The 24,738-nt window shown below is 38.5% G+C and overlaps 1 protein-coding gene across 2 annotated transcripts in view; it reads right to left on the bottom strand.

Annotated features, from left to right (window-relative positions):
- Positions 1-2,668: 2,668 nt before the first annotated feature.
- PPP3CC (protein phosphatase 3 catalytic subunit gamma) overlaps positions 2,669-24,738 on the bottom strand; it is a 99,084-nt gene continuing 77,014 nt past the window's right edge. Inside the window, exons 11-14 of one of the 2 annotated variants that reach the window (XM_059371515.1) lie at positions 16,247-16,328; positions 15,322-15,419; positions 9,721-9,750; positions 2,669-8,567 (exon numbers count right to left, since the gene is read on the bottom strand). In XM_059371515.1, coding sequence (XP_059227498.1) covers positions 8,341-8,567; positions 9,721-9,750; positions 15,322-15,419; positions 16,247-16,328 — 437 coding nt within the window. In that variant the 3' untranslated portion in view covers positions 2,669-8,340. The remainder of the gene's footprint in view (positions 8,568-9,720; positions 9,751-15,321; positions 15,420-16,246; positions 16,329-24,738) is intronic. The other variant, XM_059371525.1, reaches the window with a different exon arrangement.

The raw sequence follows: 24,738 nt of genomic DNA, 5'->3' as shown, positions 1-24,738 counted from the left end.
TAGGGATAGGCTGTCCGCAGGTGACCTGGCTGTTGTCAACCAAAGAGATTCTTTTCATCCCAATGCACTATCTGCTCTGGTGACTCCCTTATCTAACAGGGACCTCCTTCCCTGTGACTCTTTCCCTGTCCCTGGCACTGCCTTCCGTCAGGGGGCTGCCTCTGCCTTCTCAGAGTCACCTGAGCCATAGTAAACAGAGTTACATAACTGCTCTGTTTTTCTCAGCTATCTGATCCCGGTCAGCAGTATGCCCCACCCCCACCCCCAGGCCCGCTCCTCAAGCCTGCCACCTTTTGTTCTGCAATTCTCCCCAGGTGGCACCCATGTCAACACAGATCTGTCCATGCCCTCCATCCCAGGGGAGATTAGCCAAGAGACTCCCAAGAGATGTGGCTCTTCCTACGGAGCTGGAGAAGGTGGTGCTTGTTCATACAGGAATACAGGTCACTCTGAAAACCAACCTCTGTCACCAAGAAAAAGGATGAATGGAAAAAGCCTTAAGTGGCTTTTTATTGTAAGTGAGCAGAAAATTGTTTTATTTCTCAAATGGAAAAATGGAAGCCAGGGACCCCAGAAGACATACACCCGAACTCTCAAATTTCTGGAGCAGTGTATCTAGTACTGGGAGTCTGGCATCTGAATGTCACACTCTGAGATGTGCCCCTGAGCAGCTGAGTGGCTTCCTGGCCCTGTACCGCAGTCCTCCCACAGTAGGCAAAGAAATGGCATCTGCTATTCGAAGGGAAGCCTTTTCCTCCACAGGGATGTACTCTGGCATATTCTTTAGTTAGGCTTTGAGCAGGTTTTTAATTTGGCTCTCAGAAGAGTGTTCTCTTTCTGCCAGGGGGACTGAGCAAGCAGATGGAATCGAGTGAAAAGCTATCCACCACAGGTCAGATACGGACTGTGCCTGGCGGCCAGGGTGTGAGTGGACCCTCACGGGAGTGGAGAAAGAGGCTTTCAGGACTGCCTTGCTCTAGTCTCTCACAGCACACGTGTGATATAACAGGAACCATCTATGTGGGTTCTCGGAGTCAGTCACATCCCAACCCCGGAGGCTGCGACAGAACTCAGCCTTTTGTCCAACTGTCTAGGCTATCTTCAAGGAAGCCTTGACACTGATATCAGCAACTGTTCTGTCTCCTTCTATGGATGAGCAAACGAGCATCATGGGCACATGGCGTGTCTTTGAGAAGAACTGAGCTGGATGAACCTCTTTCAGTTCTCAGGAAAGAAAGAGCAAGTGGCGGTCAGCTCTTTAGAAAGCAGATTTTATGAGGGAAGAATAAATAAGTGATGACCTCAGAGGGAAAATCCAGCCAAGTCAACTCAGCCACAAAGAAGGACACACAGAGCAGGGGCTGGAAAACTAGGTCTGCATCGACCTTCTTTCCTAGCGCAGGTAAACTGAAATAAGGAAGATAAGAGGGTGGATTTGTTGATTGGAGCCCGACCTCATGGTGTCCACTGGCCTCCAAACAAAGAATAACCTTGTCTTCCCACTCCCTGAAGTCTATGACCAGCCTTCTCCTGAACTGCACCAACATCAAAAAGACTGTCTAATTTACCATTATGTTATTGATCTACTGGACCAAAATTGATTAGTTTCTCTCTAAAACCTGCATGTCATGATAGAAAACCCAGGAAGACCATGTGATTACATACAGCACGCAAGAAGGTAGGGAGTCAGTCTACATGTGGTGGCAGGTAAACAGGAGTTTGCATTTTAGTTCTTAATTTCCAGGATTTTAAGTAACCTTTTTCACAACTCTGGAAATAAGGGCAAACATTGCCTCATTTTACCAAAGGTTTAGCTGAGGTATAAGGACATTGCTAAGTCAGGACCCTATTTGGATAACAAAGATTCCAAAATGCATACCCAGCTTATCTGAACCTAGAAATCCAGGCTTGTTTTCTGGCCTGTAAACTGCACTGTGGCCCTTGATGGTACTGTGCTTACAGTACAGTTGCCTTACTCAAGCCTGGCAGGGATTCCTGCCAGAATTGGTAAAATGCCTTCATGGACACAGTTATCTACTCCAAGGGTCCTGGGTGCTTCCCCTTCCCTCAGTCCTCCAATTATTTTCCCTTGTGAATCCACAGTGCCCCGTGGTATTTCTACTTTGGGGAGGAATCAAAAGGCTGATCTTACACTTCCCTTTTCTTGTTAGTCCGGCTCCACATTCAATGTCTCTCTGGCTCCTTTTACTTTTCCCAAGATAGAACTCATGCCTGTCTATTATTAGGATCATAAGCAGAGTTATTAAATTACTACAATAAAAATTATCTTTATCTTTTATAAAGACTATATGTTTTCTGGGATGTCTTTCTTCCTTTTCTACAAGTAGTGGCCTCTGCTAGAGAAGGCACAGCAGGAGCTGGGACTTGAGCAGGAGTTCGTGGTGGGCCGAGTGCTGGGAAGGACGGTGGGACAAGGCGGTACAGGGAGAGGCAACACTGCAGCCCCCAAAGCCTATTTAAAACTAAAGAAAGAGCTGAAGAGGTAAGGGAAAGAGGCCTTTTTTTGTTGTAATGAGATTCTTTTATCAAATACCAGACCAGACATCAAACAGCAGACTTTCCCTTGATTTCTGGAATTATTATTAAATGGGTAAGAGCCAAATGTAAGTGCCTCTACCATGAAATAAAGGAAATGAAGACACAGGAAGCCAATTAAGTTATCATTTAATTTTAACAGTTTTTTTTAAGGTGACTTCCAATTTACAATAAGAAAGTTTTAACAAGTTAGTTTCTTGAACACAAAAGACTTGTTAATTTCTGCCAATAAATAACATTTCCACCATTTTCTTTAACCTAACCCAAAACACGAAAAAGTAATCTCTCAGCACAAGCAAATAATCCATCATTCAGAGAAGCCTTTTAAAAAATGACATCATGAGCTAATCTATGTCTGACCACCTAATTTAGGAAGCAAAACCAGAATCCTTTCTTGGAAAATGCCTGCTAACATTTCCACTGGGGAAAAAATACTATTGGTCACAGTGTATTGAGAAAGGAAAAGTAAGGCGTTCATGACGGCATCTTCAAAAAGGTTCTCTAACAGACCAAAAAACCTGTCTTTCTTGCTGAAAATCAAAATCTGTGGTAAGCTTCCTTCTTATTACAAGCACTTTCAGTTTAATATGCTAAAAAAAAAAAAAAAAAAAAAAAAAGCCCAAAACAAAACCCACAAAATGTTATTTGGAGACAGCTATGTCCAAGGGAGTGAAGGGGATCTGGGCAAGAACTTACAGGAAGGCAGTATGCATGGCCCTACTTTAGAGCTGCTCAGAGGGATGGTCCACAGCCATGTCCTTGCTTCTTGATCTTAAACCACCTTGACTTGTCATGAGGGTGTAGAAGAGGAGAAGATGCATAACCCTGTCTCAGACAAAGGTGTTATTTAGCAAGTCTTGCTAAGGTTGCTGGGGCGTGAGGCCAAGGCCTCCCGGGAGGGAATATCCTCGCCAGTATCATCTTTACCTTTGTGACTGCATAGATGAAGGCAGCTAAGCCTGGCCCCATTCACTTCGGCTGACTAGACATATGCAGGGCAGACCATGAGTCTCAGAGTAATACAGGTCCCCTCTTTCACACTGTGGCAACGGCACAAAGCTCTACTGTTAACACAGTTCTCTGTACAACTCAAGAGTAACAACCCTTTCTTTCCAAATACACAATTTTCTCTAGACACATCTGCTCTTTCCTGGAAGCATTTCACCCGAGCCGTGCTGAAGAGGGACTACGGCAACACAATGCTTGCAACTACCCTTCAGGTCATCCAGACCCTCCTCTGGCTCCTGTTGGGGCCCCACAGCTGCCCTTCTAATAGCAGACTTCAGGAAAGATGTGGACCAGGTGCCAGGCAAGATGGTACCCATCATTATAACCACAAATGATTTAGGAAATTGGAAACTCATTCCCATAACTGGGGCTTTGGGTTTACCTTCCCTCTGAAATTGTTTCTGCCTAGGTATGAAAAGCTGAATAATGCTCTGAAAAAAACTTGGGTTCCACTGTTACTATAACAACCATAGCAAATATTGGGGATTCTAGAATGACATGGGGTCAGAAATAATTTTCAATATAAAAACTGGAGGAAAAAATCTGATAATGAATAGAAAGAAAAACTATAAACTAGGTCATCTGGGATAAGTTCTCCCTAAAATGTAAACTGTTTTATTTACATAAAACAAAGGAGGGTGGAGGGAAGTGATTTTAGCCTTACTTCTTCTGAGAGGCTAGAGACTCTTGAGTAATGACCATGTAAACCCAGCTGCATGTCACATAAGCATGGTTTATAGTATTTTCTTATGAAGACCAGCTACCTCAAATTTTGTTTTAATATTATTTAGAAGAGGATCTATGGGACAAAGACAAGGCTGAAAAGCCCCAAAGTTATCTAATTTTAGAAATCTCACCCTTGCTCCTTAATGACATTAAATAATAATATTCTGTTGGCAAAACAAATAAAAGGATTTTTCTTTTCCTATTTTGAACAGTGTCAGGAAGTCATACCTAAGTTATTAGGATAAGATATCAAATCTTTGCTATTGACAGGAATTTGCCTCACTGAACCACAACTGTTTGTGTAGGAACAGAAAAGGCCATGTAAATATAGACAGAAGGATATGAGAAATACTGATATTGCTGGAGAGTCTGACTTTCCTATCCCTAGGCAAGGAGCCAGATCAAGCCCATCAGAGTGTGATACACAATTTTCACTGTGCCGGTTAGTACCCAGTCAAAAAAGGGCAGTTACGCCAATCAGCAATGTCTGTTCCATAACCAAGTGTGTGCCTTGAGGTTTTAAAGAAAACTGAGGCTGCTTTTGTTTAAGCATTCCATTAAACACACACACACACACACACACACACACACAAACACACACACACACACACACCCCTTGGCTGCTTGGGTTGTTTTTGCTCTAAATATTCAGAACACAGAAATTTTAAAAGTATGTATGTTTTAAGTTTGTGTTAGATGAGTTTTCAAATTTTTATTTAAAAAACAAAAACCAGTCATCCTGGGTGCCTGGGTGGCTCAGTGGGTTAAGCTTCTGCCTTCAGCTCAGGTCATGATCCCAAGGTCCTGGATTCAGCTCCCCACATCAATCTCTCTGCTCAGCAGGGAGCCTGCTTCCTCCTCTCTCTCTGCCTGCCTCTCTGACTACTTGTGATCTCTGTCTGTCAAATAAATAAATAAAATCTTTTAAAAAATAGACATCCAATCAATTCGAAATTCCATATGATGTAGATGTAAAACAAAATTAGAAAAACTAGTCCTTGGGAAGTGTCATTTTTTAAAATGATATTTCAGTAAAGTATACAAGTATGCACCATGTCTAAGGAACTGATATACGAAGTGTTTTTCTCCCCCCAGATGGGAGGAGTTGAAGAAAATAAGGTCCCTAGGGACCCTAAAGTAAAGGGGAATAAGAGAAAAGCATTTTTAGTATCTTTAAAACATGCAGGGGGAAGATTTAATAAAACAGAGGAGGCGTTGAGAATGGGGATACTACAGAGCTCTGACATCAGCTAAAATGTTTGAAATGATGGCCTTAGACAAACCTGGAACAGGCAATCAGCCATCCTGGGAGATTAAAACATTCGAAAACATGCTGAAAACCCTCCAATGAGGTCTAAAGTGAAAAACAAGTACTGTTGTCACAATATGTATATCCACATACGGATATATCCACATATCCCCAAGGCTCACACCTTCTGAACCGTCTTGAGTCACAGGTGCAAATACAGATGAAAGTACAGACTGATGGTCTCACTTTCAGAAGCTACATGTACCACATGGAGACACATTTATACACAACTTTCCAAACTCTTGAAACACATACCTCAACTTTCTATAGAACATAAGAAATACCTTTATCTTTAGAATTCAATAGAATTTGAATTTTCAAACCTAACTTCCTTGTTGCTTTATTATAAACTCACTCTGATTTTCTTGCATGACTTCTTACCTCTCTGGCTGATCTTTCCACAGCTCACAGGGCACCTGTAAAATACTTTTTTTTTTTTTTTCTTTTTGAGTATAGTTGACTAATGTTACATTTCAGATGTATGACTTAGTGATTTGACAAGTTTATATATCATGCTGTTTACCACAAGTGTAGCTACCATCTGTCCCCCCCTTATATCTCTATTATGGTAACATTGACTGTATTTCTTATGCTGTGTCTTTTATTTCCATGACTCATTCATTCAAAACTGGAGGCCTGGATTTCCCTCTCACTTTCACCCATTTTGCCCATCCCCCTCCATCTGTCAACCCTCAGATTGTTCTCTGTATTTATAGGTCTTTTGCCACACCTCTGTCAAGGAACCTTGCTTTACTGTACAACTTGTTTTTGAGAAGATAATTAAGACATTCATAAATAATAATCCCTTCACTAGACGAGCACTTTCTTGCTTGTAGGATTTTCAGTAACTATTTCACTACTTGTCTGATGACTGAAGCCCTTAAGAGTGGTTTCTACCTGCAGACTATGTAAGTGTAACAGCCTCAGCTAGGAGAAAAGAGAAGGAGAGGAGACTTGCATTCATCAAATCTGTCATGTGGACTGACCTTCATCTTAGGTGAGATTTCCAAAACAGTGGTCCTTTCTACACTGGGGCTGGGGGAAGGAGGTCTGTGAGGCTATCCGGGTGGAGAATTCCCTCTTTGAATATAAAAAAATGATGATCAGTAAAGATACTACTCAAGACTTTGTGTCCCTCCTTTCGTAGGTTTTATTCATGACCCAGTAAGAGGTCTGTTCTCTCCTTCCCCCATATCCTCCCTACCATTTTTTAGAGCAATCCATGCTACCAGATTCCAAGCCCTAAAATACTTTGATCTCTGTCATAAACTGGGAACTGTTAGCAAAAGGTATAGGAAAACAGAGACAGATAGGCTAAATCCTCATTTTTCCAGTGAAATTATACGGGTTTTTTTTTTTTGGAAAAAGGTTTCTGGTGTCCTTAAAGCTTACTTAACGTAAAGCACTATTGTCAGGATGCTTGCTTCAATTTGCTGGACTCCTACCTCCTAAATTATATTAAGGATTCTGTCAATAAGCACTTTGGTGTAGTATTACTCAGATATGCACAGTCACTGCAAAGTTGACCAATGAGTATTATGACATGGCACCTGTCACCAGACTAAGCTAAAAACGGGAGCCCAAGGATCACTGAAATTTCTTTCCCTCGCTAGTTGTTACTTGAAAAACTAAGCTATTCAAAAACTGAATCTGAACACTTGTTTTTGTATTCCAAAATATGCTGACAGAGACTGACATACAGTTTCAACCTAATGAGTGTTTAAAGATGGAGAAACATCACAGGAATTGATATACAATATAGGAAATCCTCATCATCCAATGCCCTTTAGCAAGACTTCCAAATTATAAGGGGATCACTCTACCTTAGTCAGTTTCCATTACCCCTGTTGGTTTTTAAAACACTGACATAGAAAAGCAGAAGGACCACAGGGAGAACAGACACAAGTGCTGATGCAATCACATAGCAGGACATAAACACCTCTTACTACCAGGAGTGCTACAGAGGGCATTCGTACAGTATTTAGAAATGTAGCTTCCTTTGCAGTTGGGTACATCACTTGGGCTTCAAAAATGAAAGCAAACTGTTCCAAATGTCCGAAGCTCTAAGGAAAGTTTAAACCCATCATGCCCATGGCTGGAAGAAGAAATTTTGAGTAACTCTAAGAAAATCCCTCACTGCTTTTATTCTGCCTTACTAGAACATAGAACATACTAAAAAGAACTGAGAGTTCAGAATAAAGTAGGTTATATGGAAAACATCTCCTTGGCCCTCAAATCACTGGGTTTGGGTTATTCATTTAGAAGTTCTACTCTAATCAAGTTTTCCGTAAGAAGAGAAGTTTTAGCCACTGAAATCTGAGCAATCTTCTTCAACGGCACCCTGTAGACAGGGAAAAGGAAAACACTCTCTTATGTTTGAAACACTATTATTAGTCTGAAATGAAAGATATTACCTTCCAAAAGAACAGGAGAAAAGGCTGGCTAGTTCAAAACCAGGGTGGAGGTTTCCAAGGCCCTTTTATTAGGGGAAGGTCCCCTTTGCAGCACAGAACTTCACATATGTAATAGACAATCAGATCAGTTCTTCAAAAGTAGGAAAAAAGGGAAAAACAAAACAGATGCACTTTTTCTATATATTAAACATAAATTAAAAACAATTTATAAAATGGTCACCTTTCTTACAGCATAAATGCAGAGTGAATTATGAATGCACCTCCAGGTTTAAGTTGTTAAAGTTGTTTTTGTTTTGTTTTCCAATAAGAAATAAATAAAATTTGTTCTTAAGTTTTGGATCCACCTGTGCCACAGCAGGGCTCTGCGTCATTATTGGCTCTTCTCCCCCTGTCACTCCTGTGTGCAGCACTGGGCTGTGCAGGGCCCACCAATTTCACTGGCCCATCAGGGTACTGGCTGTCTTTTCGGGGTGGCATCCGCTCATTAATTCGGTCCAGACCTCGGGCTTCTTCAAAACTCCGGATCCTGTGCTGAAGTGAAAACCCTCTTATGGCTACAGGAAAACAGGAAAGGGAGGAGCTCGATTAGACAACAAATCAACAAGCTTGAAGTTTTTTAGCATACAGCAATTTCCTAGAGAAAACCATAGAAGGGTCGGAACACATGTCTGGTGAAGGTAACAGGCAATATTTGACTTGAATCAACCTCACCTGAAGCTACTGCATCTTATGGCAAATAGGGCAGTTGAAACTGTGCAAGTAATTTTCACAGAAGCTCATTATAATTAATCATGGCATAAGTAAACCTGACAAATGGCTAACAAGTTCATTCTGAACCTCAACACATTTGAGTAAGGGTTTCTTATGGGCCTGAAACATGCTTAATGTAAGAGAAAAGGCAACATTGGAATAACAGAACAAGTTGAACAGAGTAGTCAACTTTAGCACAAACAGCGTACTGATCACCAAAAAAATAATAAAAAAATAATAAAAGAGCTCATCTTTTCATTTAGAAGGACAGCTTTTTCTCATGCACAACCAGGAGCTAAATGTAAGTTAAAAGGCATCTAGATAATAGCTTCTGGATATCTTCCTTCTGACTGAACTTTTGTATCACCAAGGAAAGGCATTCCCATTTTGAGCTACCTTACATAACAACACAATTAAATTAATAACACAAGTTTATAAATTCTAATGATTTTCTTCGTCAGATTCCTAGATGACCTGTTACTCAAATTTGTTTTCAGAGAAACAGAGATAATTTAGCTTGACTTCCTTAGGGCAACCTCAGAAACAAATCAAACTAAATCCTAGTCCACTTTTGCCTCTGCTCTTGATATCCTTTAGAACCATTAGATAAAGAGGCTGACCTATTTGAGTTTCTAGTAATCACATAGAAGTCACTTCTATATGGAAGGGCTACAGGATTAAACCACCTGATTCCTCATGACCAGCTGCTTAAGCTTCAGCCATTGCATTAAAACTGACAGAGCCCACAGAGGACTTTAGCTATGGAGAGGGTCATTTACATTAAACAAATACGGGATACAAAGGAAACACTTTGTGAGCATGCCTAGAAATATTTATCCCTTTCCTCACTGTTACAGTTCTGGTGATGCAATAATAGACGACTTCAAATGCTGACACAGCTCTTTAAAACTAGTAGACAGACATAAGATCACATCTATCATAGGAATATGGCCATACCTTCCCGGGCCTCTACCGCTTCTACTGTGGCTGTAAGAGGCAGGAGCAGTGGCATGCAAAAATGAAGACAGAAAAAGAGTGAGTAAACCAACAGTATTGCTGCCAGCACAGACAACCCAGGCTCCCACCTCAGCCTATTCCCATCCATAATAAAGGTCAACTAGTTAGAGAAGCAAGTATTACTGTGAAACACTAAATTGGGGGGAAATGTGATGTGGGAGAGTTTCTAATACTTTTAACATTTTGGGTGGTATGGGAACCCTTTTAGCTAATAGCATTTATAGCTAAGACAATGGGTCAGTCAAGCTGACTATAAAAAACCGAAAGTTATGTTGCTTTCCTCATTTTTAAATAGCCAGCTGCTAATGTACGTTTTGACATTCATGTATCAAAATAACTTGAGTCAAATAATTTAACATTACAACTGTTCTTTAGTTTCTAATAGCTCAGATGGTATTAAATACACTGTTGCTAGGTCCTACTCAAAACAGTTACTTGAAACTACTTATTGTTCTTAAGGAATTTATGTGGGGTCCAACTGTCCTTTTTAATTACTTAATAAAAAAAGAATGGCCTTTGAATAACAGATTAGCATTTGGAAGGAGAGAAACATGGGTTTTAAGTGAGTGGTTATTTCTTGCCTAGGGGTGGAGTACTAAACTGGCAAAGACATAAAAGTACTCAATACCGGACACAAATTCCTGTACCATCTGGGATAGGAGATCTAGTAAAAGCTGCCATTTCCAACCCATATGGTTTCCATTCACTGTGCAGGAGAGAGCGGGCCAATTATTAAGAGGACTTTTTCCTTTGGTGATGGAAAAGGAAGCAATTTAAAAATTAGTGTCAACAGGTAAACTTCCTTGCATCATCTTTTTAAAGCAGTAAAACCCCTAATACATGAAAAGGTTACAGATTGTTGCAAGAAAGATCTTATTAGAAGAACCCTCTCAGTTCCTCCAGTACTGATTTTTACAAGTCAGGGAAAAATAATGAACAGGACAGTTTGCTGTTCCTGAGGTTTTGATATCAGTAAGAAAGGAAAAACTGGAAGAACTGACAGTTAGCTTCCTGTCACAATGTGAAAACTGGAAACTTGGAATCAATTTATCGGGAGTGCTGAAATTTGTCAACCACATGTAGGCCTGTGGTAAAGCAATGTCACACCCTCTCTAATCTCCTCAAATAGAACAAATAAATATTCACAAGAAAAGGTAGTGCCTTCAAACAGTACATTTCTCCTGCTGTTACAAAGTTGAAGAACAAAGCATAGCCTGAAATTTGTATATAGGTTATTGGTCTAATTAGATTTTAAGTGTTATGTGGTGAAATGTGTACTAGTATTACACTGTCTTGGGTCCTTTTGGAATGCTTTTTTGCACTGGGTATAAAGACACCAGCCTGCATTAAGGGGCATTATATATAAGAAAAAGTCTCAAAACCCCCCGAGAAACTGGTTTATTTACATTTAATTTATATTTATATATATATTTTATTTTATTTCTTTACTGAAACATAATTCACATACTATAAAATTCACTTATTTAAAGTATACAGTTCAATGATCTAATATATTTAGAGCTGTATAACCATCACCACAATCTATAGTTAGAACATTTTCATCACTCTCAAAAGAATGCTATTTACCTCCCTAATCCCTTTCCATTAATCCTAGAGCCAACCAATAATCAACTTTGTCTCTACACATTTACCTGTTTTGGACATTTCAAATAAATGGAATCGTACCATATGTGATTTTAGTGACTGGCTTCTTTCACTTAGCATGTTTTTGTTTTTTGTAAAAGATTTTATTTATTTATTTGACAGAGAGTGAGAGAGGGAGCACAGCAGGGGAAGGGGCAGAGGGAGAATTAGGCTTCTTGCTGAGCAGGGAGCCTGACACGGGGCTCTATCCCAGGACCCTGGGATCATGACCTGAGCCAAAGGCAAACCCTTAATGACTGAGCCACCCAAGCTCCCCTCATTTAGCATGTTTTTAAGGTTTAGTCCCATTGAAGCATGTACCAGTACTTCATTCCTTTCTATGACTGAACAGTACGCTACTGTGTGAAGAGCCACCTCATTATGTGATGGACATCTGAGCCATTTCCACTTCTCGGCTCTAAAGAAAAATGTTGAAGTGAGTATCTGTGTACAAGTCTTTGTGTGGATATGTTCTCAGTTTTCTGGGGGTATATAGCTAAAAGTGGAACAGCTGGTCATAAGGTCAACTGCATGTTTAAGCATCTAAGGAACTGTCAAGATTGGTTTCCAAAGTACTGCACCATTTCACATCTCCATCAGCAGGGTGTGAGGGTCCTAATTTCTCTACATTCTCATCAGTACTTGCTACTATCTGTCTTTGTGATCACACCCATCCTGGCGGGTGTGAAGTGGTATCTTGTTGTGGTTTGGATCTGTATTTCCCTAACATCTAATGATTGAGCAACTTTTCCCATGCTTGTTGGCCACTTGTATGTCTTTGGAAATGCCTATTCAATTTTACCCATTTTTTAATTGGGTTGTCTTTTTATTATTCAATTACAAGGGTTCTTTCTATTTTCTAGATACCAGTTCCTTATCAAACATATGATTTGTAAATATTTCCACCCATCTATGGGCTGCATTGTCTTTTCACTTTCTTGATGATGGTTCCATTTCCAGCACACATGTTAATTTTGATGTAGTCCAATTTATAACTTATTTGTTTTTTATTTTATGGCCTTTGTAAATTTCATTCAGTTCCTGGCAATCTTCTTTATTTCAGTACTAGGGAGCTTGGGAGTAAAATTTGTGGCTATCTATTGGCTTTTTGTTTGTTTGTTTTCCTTTGTGCTCCAAATTCCAAGCATATTTATTTTTACTTCAATGTGTTATATGTATACTGTAACTTATTCAAATCCCTCTAGAAACAAGGTAAGGCATAAATGAATATATGCTATAAAGCCATATGGGATATTGTTGGTGGAAAGCTCTCCAAGTAAAGTTACAGGAACAATAAAAGGTCTTTTTTAGCTAATGCTCCAGTTTGCCAATGAACTTGTAGAACTAAAACTCTGATTGGAAAATGACAAATGCACCTTCTGTCAGTCGATAAGAGACATAAAAAGCTCTAAAAAGTTAGCTCCAGCTTAGTTTTATTCTTATGCATTCCTGAAGATGTCTATCAATTTCAAAAGCATCAATAAAAAATTGTATTTGTTTGTAACACTCATATTCCAATTAGGAATGAAGAGAAACTTGGGACTGAGAACAAAAGGCAGACCAAAGACTATACACAAACAAATCTCCAAATAGCATATCCATATAATTCTCCTCCTAATTCATCCCAGATCTGCTCTTTTTCAATGTCCAGACTGAAACAACTTTGTGGATCAGCAAGTTTCCAAAACCTTTCAAGTAAGGACATAGAAGACATTCCCTTTTTCTTCACCCATAGTGTTTCCTACTAATTCCAACCTGCCTTGTCAGAAGTGCTCTCACAGTAACTCACATGACTAATTACCAAAGCAATGGGGGAAGTATTTTGCTCACAAGAAACTGTACATTCATTTGGGAGAAAAAAATTCATCCTCAAATAGTTTACAAATCCTTTCCATGAAACAAAAGAAATTAATTAGTCATGTACTAGGTGCCTCAGCATAGTAGGCAGCACATCAGTCTCATAACTAGTTATGTACTTCCAAGGAGAAAAATGTTCATTCCTCCTTCTAAATAGTTAAACTCCAATATTCCAGTATTTAATTTGAAAGAGAAGGAGGAATTCAATCCCATAAACAGAAAGGGGGAAAAAGGGCTTATTTCTATTAATCAGTATCAGCAGACTTACCACAAAAAGCAAAGTATTCCTATAAGTAATGAGATGACAAGAAAAAAGAAAAACTTAAATAGAAACAATTTAACAAACCAGGGGCAAAAAAGCAGTGAAACTCTAGTTTAAGGTGCTAATGTTTCAACTGCAATTTTTGTGCCTAGAATTAGTCGTCTTGATTGATTAGATCTACGTCTATCCTGACAAACATCAATATTTTCATCCCAGGGTTCCATAAAGCCCTATCCTTATAAGACAGTGTCCACACGCTTTTTAGAACTGGCACTCTGCTCTCAGGCAGAGGCAAATACCCTCTCTGAGAAATTCTAACACCCCCAAATAAAACAAGCATAAATGGGGTGCTTGGGTGGCTTAGTCAGTTAAGTGACCAATTCTTGATTTCAGCTCGGGCCATGATCTCAGGGTTGTGAGATCGAGCCCCCTGAGAGCTCCATGCTCAGCAGGGAGTCTGCTTGAGATTTTCTCTCTCTCCCTTGCCCCCAACTCAAGTGCTTGCTTTCTAAAATAAATAAATCTTTTTAAGAAACAATATGTAAGTGAGACATATGTGCACATATCTAAAGCGCACAGCTCTATACATTTTTGTGTATGAATACCCATGTATAACTACTACCCAGACAGCGATATAGAACACTGCCATTACTCCAGAAAGCCCCTCTCTCCTTATGGGTCAATATTTTCTCACCAGAGGAAGTGCCATTCTGACTTCTATTACTGTTTGGCTACTGTACCTATTCTTGAACATATAAATTAGACAGTCTGTGCCCTTTTGTGCCTAGCTTTTTTAGTTTACCATAATATTTGTGAGATTCAACCATGTTTTTGCATGAATTCGTAATGTTATTTTTCATTGATGTATAGTATTCCATTGTATAAACAGAGAACATTTATCTATTCTACTATTGATGAACATTTGGATTTTTCCTGTTTTGGGCTATTATGAATAAAGCTTTAGTGAACATTCTTATGCAAATCCTTTGGTGGATAGATGTACTTATTCCTCTTCAACATACCAGGTCTGGGATTGCAGGATATACACTTTGCTTAACTGCCCAAGAGTTTCCCAAAGTAGTCAAACCAATTCACATGACCACCAGCAATGTATCCAGTTCTATTCACCACAAATTTACCAACACTCGGTATTATTAGACTTTTTAATTTTAGCCATTCTGGCAAATATGTAGTGGTATCTCACTGTGGTTTCAATGTCTATTTCCCAGATGAGTAACTATATTAAGCATATTTCCATATGCTCATTGGACACTTTGATACCCTCTTCTGTGAAGTGCCTGTTAAAATCTTTTGACCATTTAAAAAACTGGTTGTTTGTGCTTTTTTATTGAGTCTATAGTTCTTTACAGATTCTGAATTTAAGCCCTTTGTCAGATATATGTACTGCAAAAAAATCTTCTCTCAGTTAATGGCTTGCCATTTCCTTTCCTAAACATGTATTTTTAGAAATTCTTAGTTTTAATGAAATTTAATTAATTGATTTTTTTTCTTTTAAGGTTAACAGTTTTTGTGTCCTATCTAAGGACTCTACCTACTCCAACACTCTCCATATTTTGTTTGTAAGTTTTATTTTTTCTTTTATGTTTAAGTTATAATTAATTTTGAATTAATTTTTGTGTATATAAAGAAGAGTTAAGATTCACTTTCCCCCCACGTGGATATCCAATTGCTCTAGTAACATTTATTGAAAGAAGTCCTGATTTTCAATTTTATGTTGACTGCTGGGATTCCATGAAAGGAGCATTTCTCATACTCACCTGTCTCAATAGTCTGTTTTCCTCCTGAGAGGACACCTAGAGGGAGTGTTCCTGTTGGAGTCAGGCCCTTAAGAGTCAGCACACTCTCACTCTCTTCTCTGCAAAGGAAGATGAAAGCCCCGTGTTAATGTCAGGGTGGCTACTGCTCAACAGTTCAAAGATACTAGAAGGGAAGTTAAGAAAAGATGCACAGAGATAGAGGAAAGGTTCTCCTTCTTCCTATCCCCCTTCCCCGACCCAAAGAAAGAGATGTTTTCTCTAAGTATTCCAATTTTTTTTTTTAAAGATTTTTTCTTTATTTATCTGACAGAGATCACAAGTAGGCAGAGAGGCAAGCAGAGAGAGAGGAGGAAGCAGGCTCCCCGCAGAGCAGAGAGCCTGATGTGGGACTCGATCCCAGGACCCTGGGATCATGACCTGAGCCGAAGGCAGCGGCTTAACCCACTGAGCCACCCAGGTGCTAAGTATTCCAATTTTAAGCAACGAGCAGGTTCTTGTTTTTCAATTAGAGGTACTTAATAGCCAGGTACTATTTTAATGCTTCCATTATATCATGCCATTTAACCCTCCTAATAACTGTGTAGGACAGGTCTTGTTATTATCACATATTACAGGCAAGGAAACTGAGGCTCAAAATCATACAGTAAGAAAAGGCTGAGCTAGAATGTGAACACAGGCAACCTGGCTCCAGAAGCCACACTAAATCACTCCATTCACTACATTTAAGCTCATACCAAAGGAATGTATGCCAAAACATTTCTAGTCACTTTAACATAGAGGTCAGATTCAATGTGCACTTAGTTCTGACTCTGAAGACCTATCTAATCATATAAACTCCAATTCTAAAAAACCTGTTCTGAAATCAACTTCTAATCTTCTCTCAAAATGCTTTGCTCCCACACTGTAATGACAGATTTATCCTTACCGTAGAATTGAGAAGACCCGTGCCATCTTCCCAATGGCTCTGATTTTATTCTTGATGACCTCCTTTCGAACTGTAGTGCCTCCTTCAGGAATACAAAGAATCAGTGAGTTAAAAGACTCTGTTAACAGGCTAGTTGTTAAAAATGCAGGATGAAGTATCTTTCTAAGTTAAAGAAATTGTCATTTTAAAAAAGAAATCAAGGCCTAAGCTTGTTTAGACAAACAGAAATCCCAAGAAGTTCTAAGGTGCAAGAGAAAAAAACACCCAGAAGAGGGGAAAAGCAAGATGAAAAAAATGGAGGGGGTCACAACACAGACAGACTGGATGGACCTACAAGAGGAGGGAACTCATCTGTGGTTCTGAAATACAGGGCACAGCAAAGAATGAAACATACACGAGTCGACAGACAGTCACTAGAGCAAAGATCTCTTCTGAGAATGCTGTGGGCCACCTCAGGATGCGGGGGTTTGGCCTGCCAAATGGCAAGTGATGATTCACACAGTTGTCTTCTGCGGGCAAACAAAACACAGAGCTAGCTCTCCTCAACTTAGTGAGGGCTGCTTTCATTCTATAATCCTCACTTACTCACATGCCAGTGAGTTATTTCCTACCATAGACAACTGTGCAATATAAATTATGATGGTGGGGAAAGTCTTTATAAAGCAACACCAAAAGAGTTACAGAAACATCGTATGGCCTTTTCTCATCTAAGGTTCAGGGAACAGCTCACGCATGAGAAGCCAAGGTCCAGGCATGCACCAGGTGACCACACTCAAAAGTCAGAAAGAGAAACATAGTCTCTCCTTCCTCACCTCTCCAGCTCTCAATATCCTGCAGAATTATATAGCAGGTGCAAAGAAAACATTTACACTAAAACAGAAAAGGGAGGATGGAGAGCCTGTCTGAATCACTCAACGACAACTAAAAAGGTCTAATAAAATTAACAGGTTGTGGTGGGACAGACAGCGAGTATTAAGCTCTTAGCACATTTTAGTCGGATACCTTTCCGATAGCTTGAAATGTAGTGATCTTCAGGGAGAAGAGACACCAAGAAACAAGGAGATGAAGATAGAAATATGGGAAGAGAAATTTAAGTTGACATGGAAGAGAGGAAAAAAATCAAAGTGAAATGCAATGAGAGAAGCTGGCTACTATCTTTATCGGCTCAGAAGAGACATCCTTGGTAGCATGATAGGGTATTAAATTACAGATTTTTTTGTCAGCAGCTTTCCCATTTCTGTTTTTTTTGTTTGTTTTTTTTTTTTTTTTTTTAGTATATGTGCTGCCGAAGCGAGCACAGCTTTCCCATTTCTTAAAAGTTTATAGTTTTACATTAATTCACACCTGCTGTCATCCAAAATACCCTATCCCCACAAGTCATGCAAATAAAATTTGACAAAAAAAGAGATATTATTTTGGAAACAAATGGTGCTGAAAACAGGGAACAAAAACAAAGAGCAAAATGAACAGTCTACAAATCTCTTAATAAAGCTGTATGTTTTTGTTTAATGGAGCCACTATCTTCCTGTTTCTTTTTAGAGATATTATATATTATAGTCGTTCCCCTTTTCAGTTTCGTATTTTCTTCAGAATCTCAAGTTCATTCACATTGCTTTTTGCTGTTAGTGTTGCTGATTTTCTAGAAGACTTTCCTGAGGTGGCTGGTAATCCTTAGGGTCTGCCTGTGATTGAGAATGGGGGCCTAGAAGGTTCTCCGAGTTGCTGGATGGACCACTGACTGGCAGGTTTACAGGCAGTCATCAGCATGGGCCTTTGTGAGAGAGTTCTTTTGATCAATATTGAGGATGCACATGGCCACTCAACTCACCACTCAATTCACCTGTTTTGGGCAAGGTATTGATGCCCTCAGTTGTATCCCTAATCCAGGAATTCTTTCAGTGTACACTTTTTTTGGAGATTAGCCTCCAGACCTGGAGAACAGGCAATTGCCCAGTGGCAACTAGGACTGTAACTGCTTTTCATACAGCTTCTGCTGAGATGACTTACAGCTCAGTGACCATCTTCCTCCTCCCACCAACCCACAGTTCCCAATTCTAGAAACTGCTCTATCCATTCCTTTGCTTTCTGAGAATTCTGTGCTGGAACTCAGCATTCCCTCTTACTTTAGCTTTCTGGAATCAGCCAAGTGAGGAACATTACTTTGTTTTCCAGCTTCTAAAAATTCCTGCAACAATCTTGTTCATATAGGTAACTTTTAAATCTTTTTATTGTCAAGTATGAGAAACATAAAACTACACAATACAAATGTATAATGTCTCTCACTTCCCAAAGAAAATCATCCTCTTGACTTTTACTAAAATCACTTCCTTGCTGCTCTACAGTTTTACTATGTAAGCATGTGTGAATCCACAAGCATTATGGTTTTAAATGTTTTTGAATGTTATGTAATTAGAACAATCAAATATATATTTTTGTGCCTGGCTTCTTTTGCTCAAGATTATGTTTGTGTTTTGCCTATTGTAGTTCACTGTCATTACTGTATACAATTCTGCTATGTATACATATGCCATAATTTATCCTTTTTACTGTCAGTGGTCATTTGATCTGATTCCAATTTTTGGCTACTGTGAATTTGACTGCTATGACTATTTCTATGCATTTTTCTTTGCTGCCATTTCTGTGACGTATATTCCTAGAATTAGAATGCTCAGTTATGGGCGCCTGGGTGGTTCAGTCAGTTAAGCATCTGCCTTTGACTCGGATCATGATCCCAGGGTCCTAGGATTGAGCCCCATGTCAGGCTCTCTGCTCAGCAGGGAGCCTGCTTCTCCCTCTCCCTGCCTGTGCTCTCTTTCTCTAATAAATAAATAAATAAATAAATAAATCTTTTTAAAAAATGAATGCTCAGTTATTATGTAGATGTTCAACTCTGGACAACAGTTTGGAATTATCTATTAAAGTGGACATACTAATTTATACTTCCTGTTGCTACACACCCAGGTCAGCATTTGGTGTTCTCGCTAATTCATCTTCAATTTTAGCCAATCTGGTGGGTGTACAGAATCATTCATTGTGGTTTTAATTTCATTTCCACAATTACTAATGTGAATGAACATCCTGTCATATCTTTACAGGACATTTTGATATTCTCTTTTGTGAAGTGCTTGTTCAAGTCTCATCTAACTGACCAGCAGTTCTTTATACATTCTGCAAGTGAGCGGATTTTTTGTTGATTATGTTGCAAATACGCTCCCCCCACTCTGTACCCTGTCTTTTCACACTCTTAAATGGGTCTTTTGATAAATATAAGCTCTTGTTTAACATAGTCCAACTTATGAATAGTTTCCTGTATCGTAAGTGCTTTTTGTATCCTGGTTAAGAAATTGTTCTCTACCCCAAGGTCATGAAGATATTCTACATTATAAATCCTGTAAGTTTTTACTGTTTTACCTTTCATATTTGAATGTATTAATCCATCTGGAAATTATTTGGGCAATGGTAGAAATTAATTCTCATTATTTTCTTAATATCTATAGGGTCTGATGTCTCCACTTTTTGGCACTACCATTGGTTATTTTTGTCTTATCTTATTTGTTAAATCTTACCAGGGGTTTATCGAGTTTTGTTTTCTTTTTTAAGATTTTTTTTTTTTTTAAAGATTTTATTTATTTGTCAGAGATAGAGGGAGAGAGAGAGAGTGAGCACAGGCAGACAGAGAGGCAGGCAGAGGCAGAGGGAGAAGCAGGCTCCCTGCCGAGCAAGGAGCCCGATATGGGACTCGATCCCAAGACTCTAGGATCATGACCTGAGCCGAAGGCAGCTGCTTAACCAACTGAGCCACCCAGGCGTCCCGGGATTTATCGATTTTATTAGTCTTTTAAAAGAGCACATTTTGGTATTACTACATCTGTATTTTTTCCTATTTTGTAACTAATATTCTCAATTTTTTATTTCATTTCATCTATTTTCTTTAGGTCTAAAGTACTATTTATCCTTTTGTCAACTTTTTGAGATGGATGCTGATTTTCTGCCTTTCTTCTTTTCCAGAATATTCTTTTTTTTTTTTTAAAGATTTATCCATTTGACAGAGAGAAAGCACAAATAGGCAGAGGGAGAGAGAGAGAGAGAGAAAGAGAGAGAGAGCAGGCTCCCCTGTTCAGCAGGCTGCTGAACAGAGAGCCCAATGCGGTGCTCGATCCCAGGACCCTGAGACCATGACCTGTGCTGAAGGCAGAGGCTTAACCCACTGAGTCACACTGGCGCCCCTTTTCCAGAATATTTAAAGCTATAAATTTTCCTCTAAGCATAGCTTTAGATACATCCACCAACTTTTGGTTTTTTTCCCCCAAGTTTAAGTCAATTGGTATTTAAGAACTGATTTTATACCACAAGATGTGGTATAAAGGTGAACTAAATTTACAATTTAATTTATTCATGGAAATTGCCTTCAAAATACATTGCAACTAAGCTGTATATAAGATTTTATATGCATTTTGGAAGACATCACACAGAAGCAGCTGTTTTGCCAATAGATTTGGCCACTTTCACATTGCTCTTAGTCAGTCCACCACAAGTATGCAAGGTGAGAGAGTTATCTGGACCTTACTGTGTACACTGAACCATTCTGGGTGATGATTCATCTTCTCTGCTTGTAGAGTGACTCAGGACATGAAGCCAAATGCCTGATTATAATTTTTTAAGCACTCTTTGTAGACAGCATCTCTTTTACTTAACTCTGACCATCCTGTTACTTTAAGGTCAAGTACAACTTAATTATTCTCAGAAGACAGCAGAAGCTGTCAACCACTAAACATCTGCTAACATGGCCACAAGGTTCAGCCTCCAGCCCTAGGCCCAGGCCTGCCTGCTTGCTGCCTGTCCTCAAACTTTAATATGTACTACTTTTTGTTTTTATTCAGCTCAAAATATTTTCAGATTTTCAATGTGTTTTGTTATTTGACTCATGGGCTATCAAGTGTGTGTGTGTGTGTGTGTGTACATACACCTTTTTTTTTTTCTTTTAAGGTAAGCTGTAGCCCCAATGTGGGGCTTGAACTCATAACCCTGAGAACAAGAGCCATGTGTTTTACCAACAGAGTCCTCCTGCCGCTCCTATCAAGTGTGTGTGTGTATGTATATACACGTGAAATTTTATTTTATTCTTTTCTTAAAAATTTTTTTAAAGATTTTATTCATTCATTTGACAGAGAGAGACACAGCAAGAGAGGGAACACAAGCAGGGGGAGTGAGAGAGGGAGAAGCAGGCCTCTTACTGAAAAAGAACCTGACATGGGGCTCGATCCCAAGGGCCCTGGGATCATGACCCAAGCCGAAGGCAGACAGTCCAACTGAGCCACCCAGGCACTCCTGAAATTTTATTTTTAAAATTTACTTATTTTAGAGAGAGAGGGAGGGAAAGAGTGTGAGTGGGGAGAGGGGCAGAGGGAGAGAATCTCAAGTAGACTACTTGCTGAGTGTGGAGCCTGACTGGAGCTTGATCTCACAACCCATGAAATCATGACCTGAGCCAAAATCACGAGTCAGAGGCTTAACTGACTGAGCTACCCAGCCGCCCCAAGTCCCCTAAAAATATGGGGATGTTCTAGATTATCTTTTTGTTACTGATTTATGTATTAACTGCATATGGTCAAAGAACATAGTCATTATGATTTTAAATACTTTGACATCTTAAATTTGCTTTTAGCTCAGTATTTGGCCGATTTTTGTAAATGTTATGTGGGTTTAAAAAGGTATATTCAGCACCTGTTGGATGCAGCATTCTTTGTATGTACATTAGGTCAAGTTCATTAATTACAGTATAATTTTCTACAGTCTTCCTAATTTTGTTTGTCTGCTTGACCCATCAATTACTGAGAGATTATTTGTTAAATTCTCCCACCATCATTTTGAATATTTTTACTTTCCATTGCACTTCTGTTATTTTTTTGCTTGATATATTATGAAGTCATCTTATTAATTGCATATACACATAAAATTGTTACATTTTATTTTTTAGTTTCTACTTCATGTAATATTTATCTAAAACAACTTTTCTCTGGTTGGTGTTTGCATTATCTATTCATTCTTCTCCTTTTATTTACAAACTTTCTGTATCCTTATGTTGTGATCTGTCTCTTATAAAACATAAAGTTTAAAAATCCTACTTGACAATTTGTCTTTTAAACATTAACATTTAATAAAATTTCTGAAATATTCTTAATGATAATTTATTCTATTTGTCTTATTGTTATATGTACCTTCCTTCCTTTCTTGCCTTCTTGTGGGTTATTTTTTATCATTCCATTTTTTTCTATAATTTAAAAGTCACAAACTTAAAAAACTCTCTTTTCTTGAAGGAAACTCTAGATTACAACATATATCTCTTACTTACCAAAATTTAATTTTTAAAAAAGATTTTTAATTTATTTTTAATTTTTATTTATTTATTTGACAGAGATCACCTGAGCCACCTAGGTGCCCCCAAATTTAATTTTTTTCAATTTATTTTTTAGGTTTATTTATTTACTTAAGTAATCACTACACCTAATCTGGGGCTTGAACTTAGAACCCCAAGATCAATAGTCACATGCTCTTCCATCTGAGCTGGTGAGGAATGCCCCCTCCCCACCCAGTGTAATGTTAACAATTACTTTCCTCTTCTTTCCAGATAATTTAATGCAGCCCTCACATAGTTTATTTATCCCACTACCAATTATTATTGTCTTATGTTTTAATTCTTTCTTTAAAACCTAATAAAACATTATTATTGTTGTGTAATACAATTTACATTCGACTTACCAACATATTTTCTATTTTTACTCTTTATTTCTTCTTGAATCTCTAAGCTTCCATTTGGTATATTCCTCTTGAATAATATTTTTTAAAATTTCACTCAGAGGACACCTGGGTGGCTAAGTCAGTTAAGCGTCTGCCTTGGCTCAGGTCGTGATCCCAGGGTCCTGAAAACAAGCCCCACATCAGGCTCCCTGCTCAGTGGAGAGCCAGCATCTCCCTCTCCCTCTGCCTGCTGCTCCCCACACTTGTGTGCTCTGTCAAATAAATAAGTAAAAATTGTTAAAATAAAATAAAATTTCACTTAGTGTGGGTCTCTTGGTAATTCTCTAAGTAAATTTTTTAAGGGTGGGGTTTCAAAAATGCTTATTTTCTCTTCACTCTTGAAAGATATTCCTGCTAGGTATGAAACTCTAGGTTACCAATTATTATCTTCCAGTGCTTTGAATATGTTATTCCATTTTTCTTGCTTCTTCTGTCAGTTTAATTGGTCTCTTTTGAAAGTAATCTCTTTTTTTTCTGGTTGCTTTAAGATTTTTCTTTTGTCATCTGAAGCATTTTTACTATGATGTACTCAGGATTTTTCTTTATATTCATTCTTCATTGGTTTACAGGGCTTTTTCAATCTGTGTCTTAATGTCTTGTCAATTTTATAAAATTTTTAACCATTATTTCCTCAAACAATTATTCTATACCATTCTATCTGTGGGACTCCACACACACAGATGATAAGCCTACTCACTGTATCCTCTGTCTCTTAGGCCTTTTTTGGTATTTTATTTTTTCTTTTCATGATTTGTTCTAGATTGGTTTTTTTCTGACCTATTGTGCAGTTCATTTATTCTCTGTTTAGCATTACTGAATCTGTTAGTTCATCTTTCACAATTTAAAATTTTATTTTACTTTTCATTTCTAGCATTTTCTTTTGATGCTTTATCAACTCTGTTTTTATAATTCACAATTTTCTGCCAAAATTTTCAATCTAGTTTTTTATGTTCTCAAACACAGTAAGCATTGTTTTGGTTTGGTTTTTAGCATAGCTATTTTAAAGTTCAGTATGATAAAGCCAATGTCTGGATAACCTGGCATTAGTTTTTATTTTTTGCTATTTCTACTGGTTCTCATTCATGTTGTTAAATCTCACCTGCCTAGTTATTTTTGATTGTGAGTCACATATTATATTTGAAAGACTATATGTAGTAATTTAAAGTCCTACATAATGTTATCTTAATATAGAGAGGTTTGCTTTTGCTAGGTAGGTGCCTAGCAAAATTTAAATTTTATTTAAATTTCATGGATTGAAATGATTTAAAGGTAGGTTGTAGTACCTTTTAGGGCTATTTTATTTCCAGTTTACCCTTACTCTTACATAGATGAAATCTTCTGTGGTCCCCAACCAAGAAGCAGAAACTTATCAGCCCTCACATCAGCCTTGGCAAACCATGAGCCCTAACTTTTTAAGAGGCTCCATGCCCAGGATGGAGCCCAACACATGCCTTGAACTCACAACCCCGAGATCAAGACCTAAGCTGAGATCCAGAGTTGGATGCCCAACTTAGCCATCCAGAAACCCCAAGCCCTAACTTTTTAGCTTCTATCAAAAGGGCTGCTCAGCCTCTTAGTCCCTTCTTTTGAAATTCATGAATATCTCTAGGAGAGAAATAGTCGCAAATTTTGGGTTTACCTCTCTAGATTTTTTTCCAGATCTCAATTGGTAATTATTTTGTTAGCTTTCTGAA

The sequence above is a fragment of the Mustela nigripes genome, chromosome 1 (assembly GCF_022355385.1).
Source record: "Mustela nigripes isolate SB6536 chromosome 1, MUSNIG.SB6536, whole genome shotgun sequence".
Taxonomy (NCBI): Eukaryota; Metazoa; Chordata; class Mammalia; order Carnivora; family Mustelidae; genus Mustela; species Mustela nigripes.
This window is presented reverse-complemented; position numbering and strand designations above follow the sequence as displayed.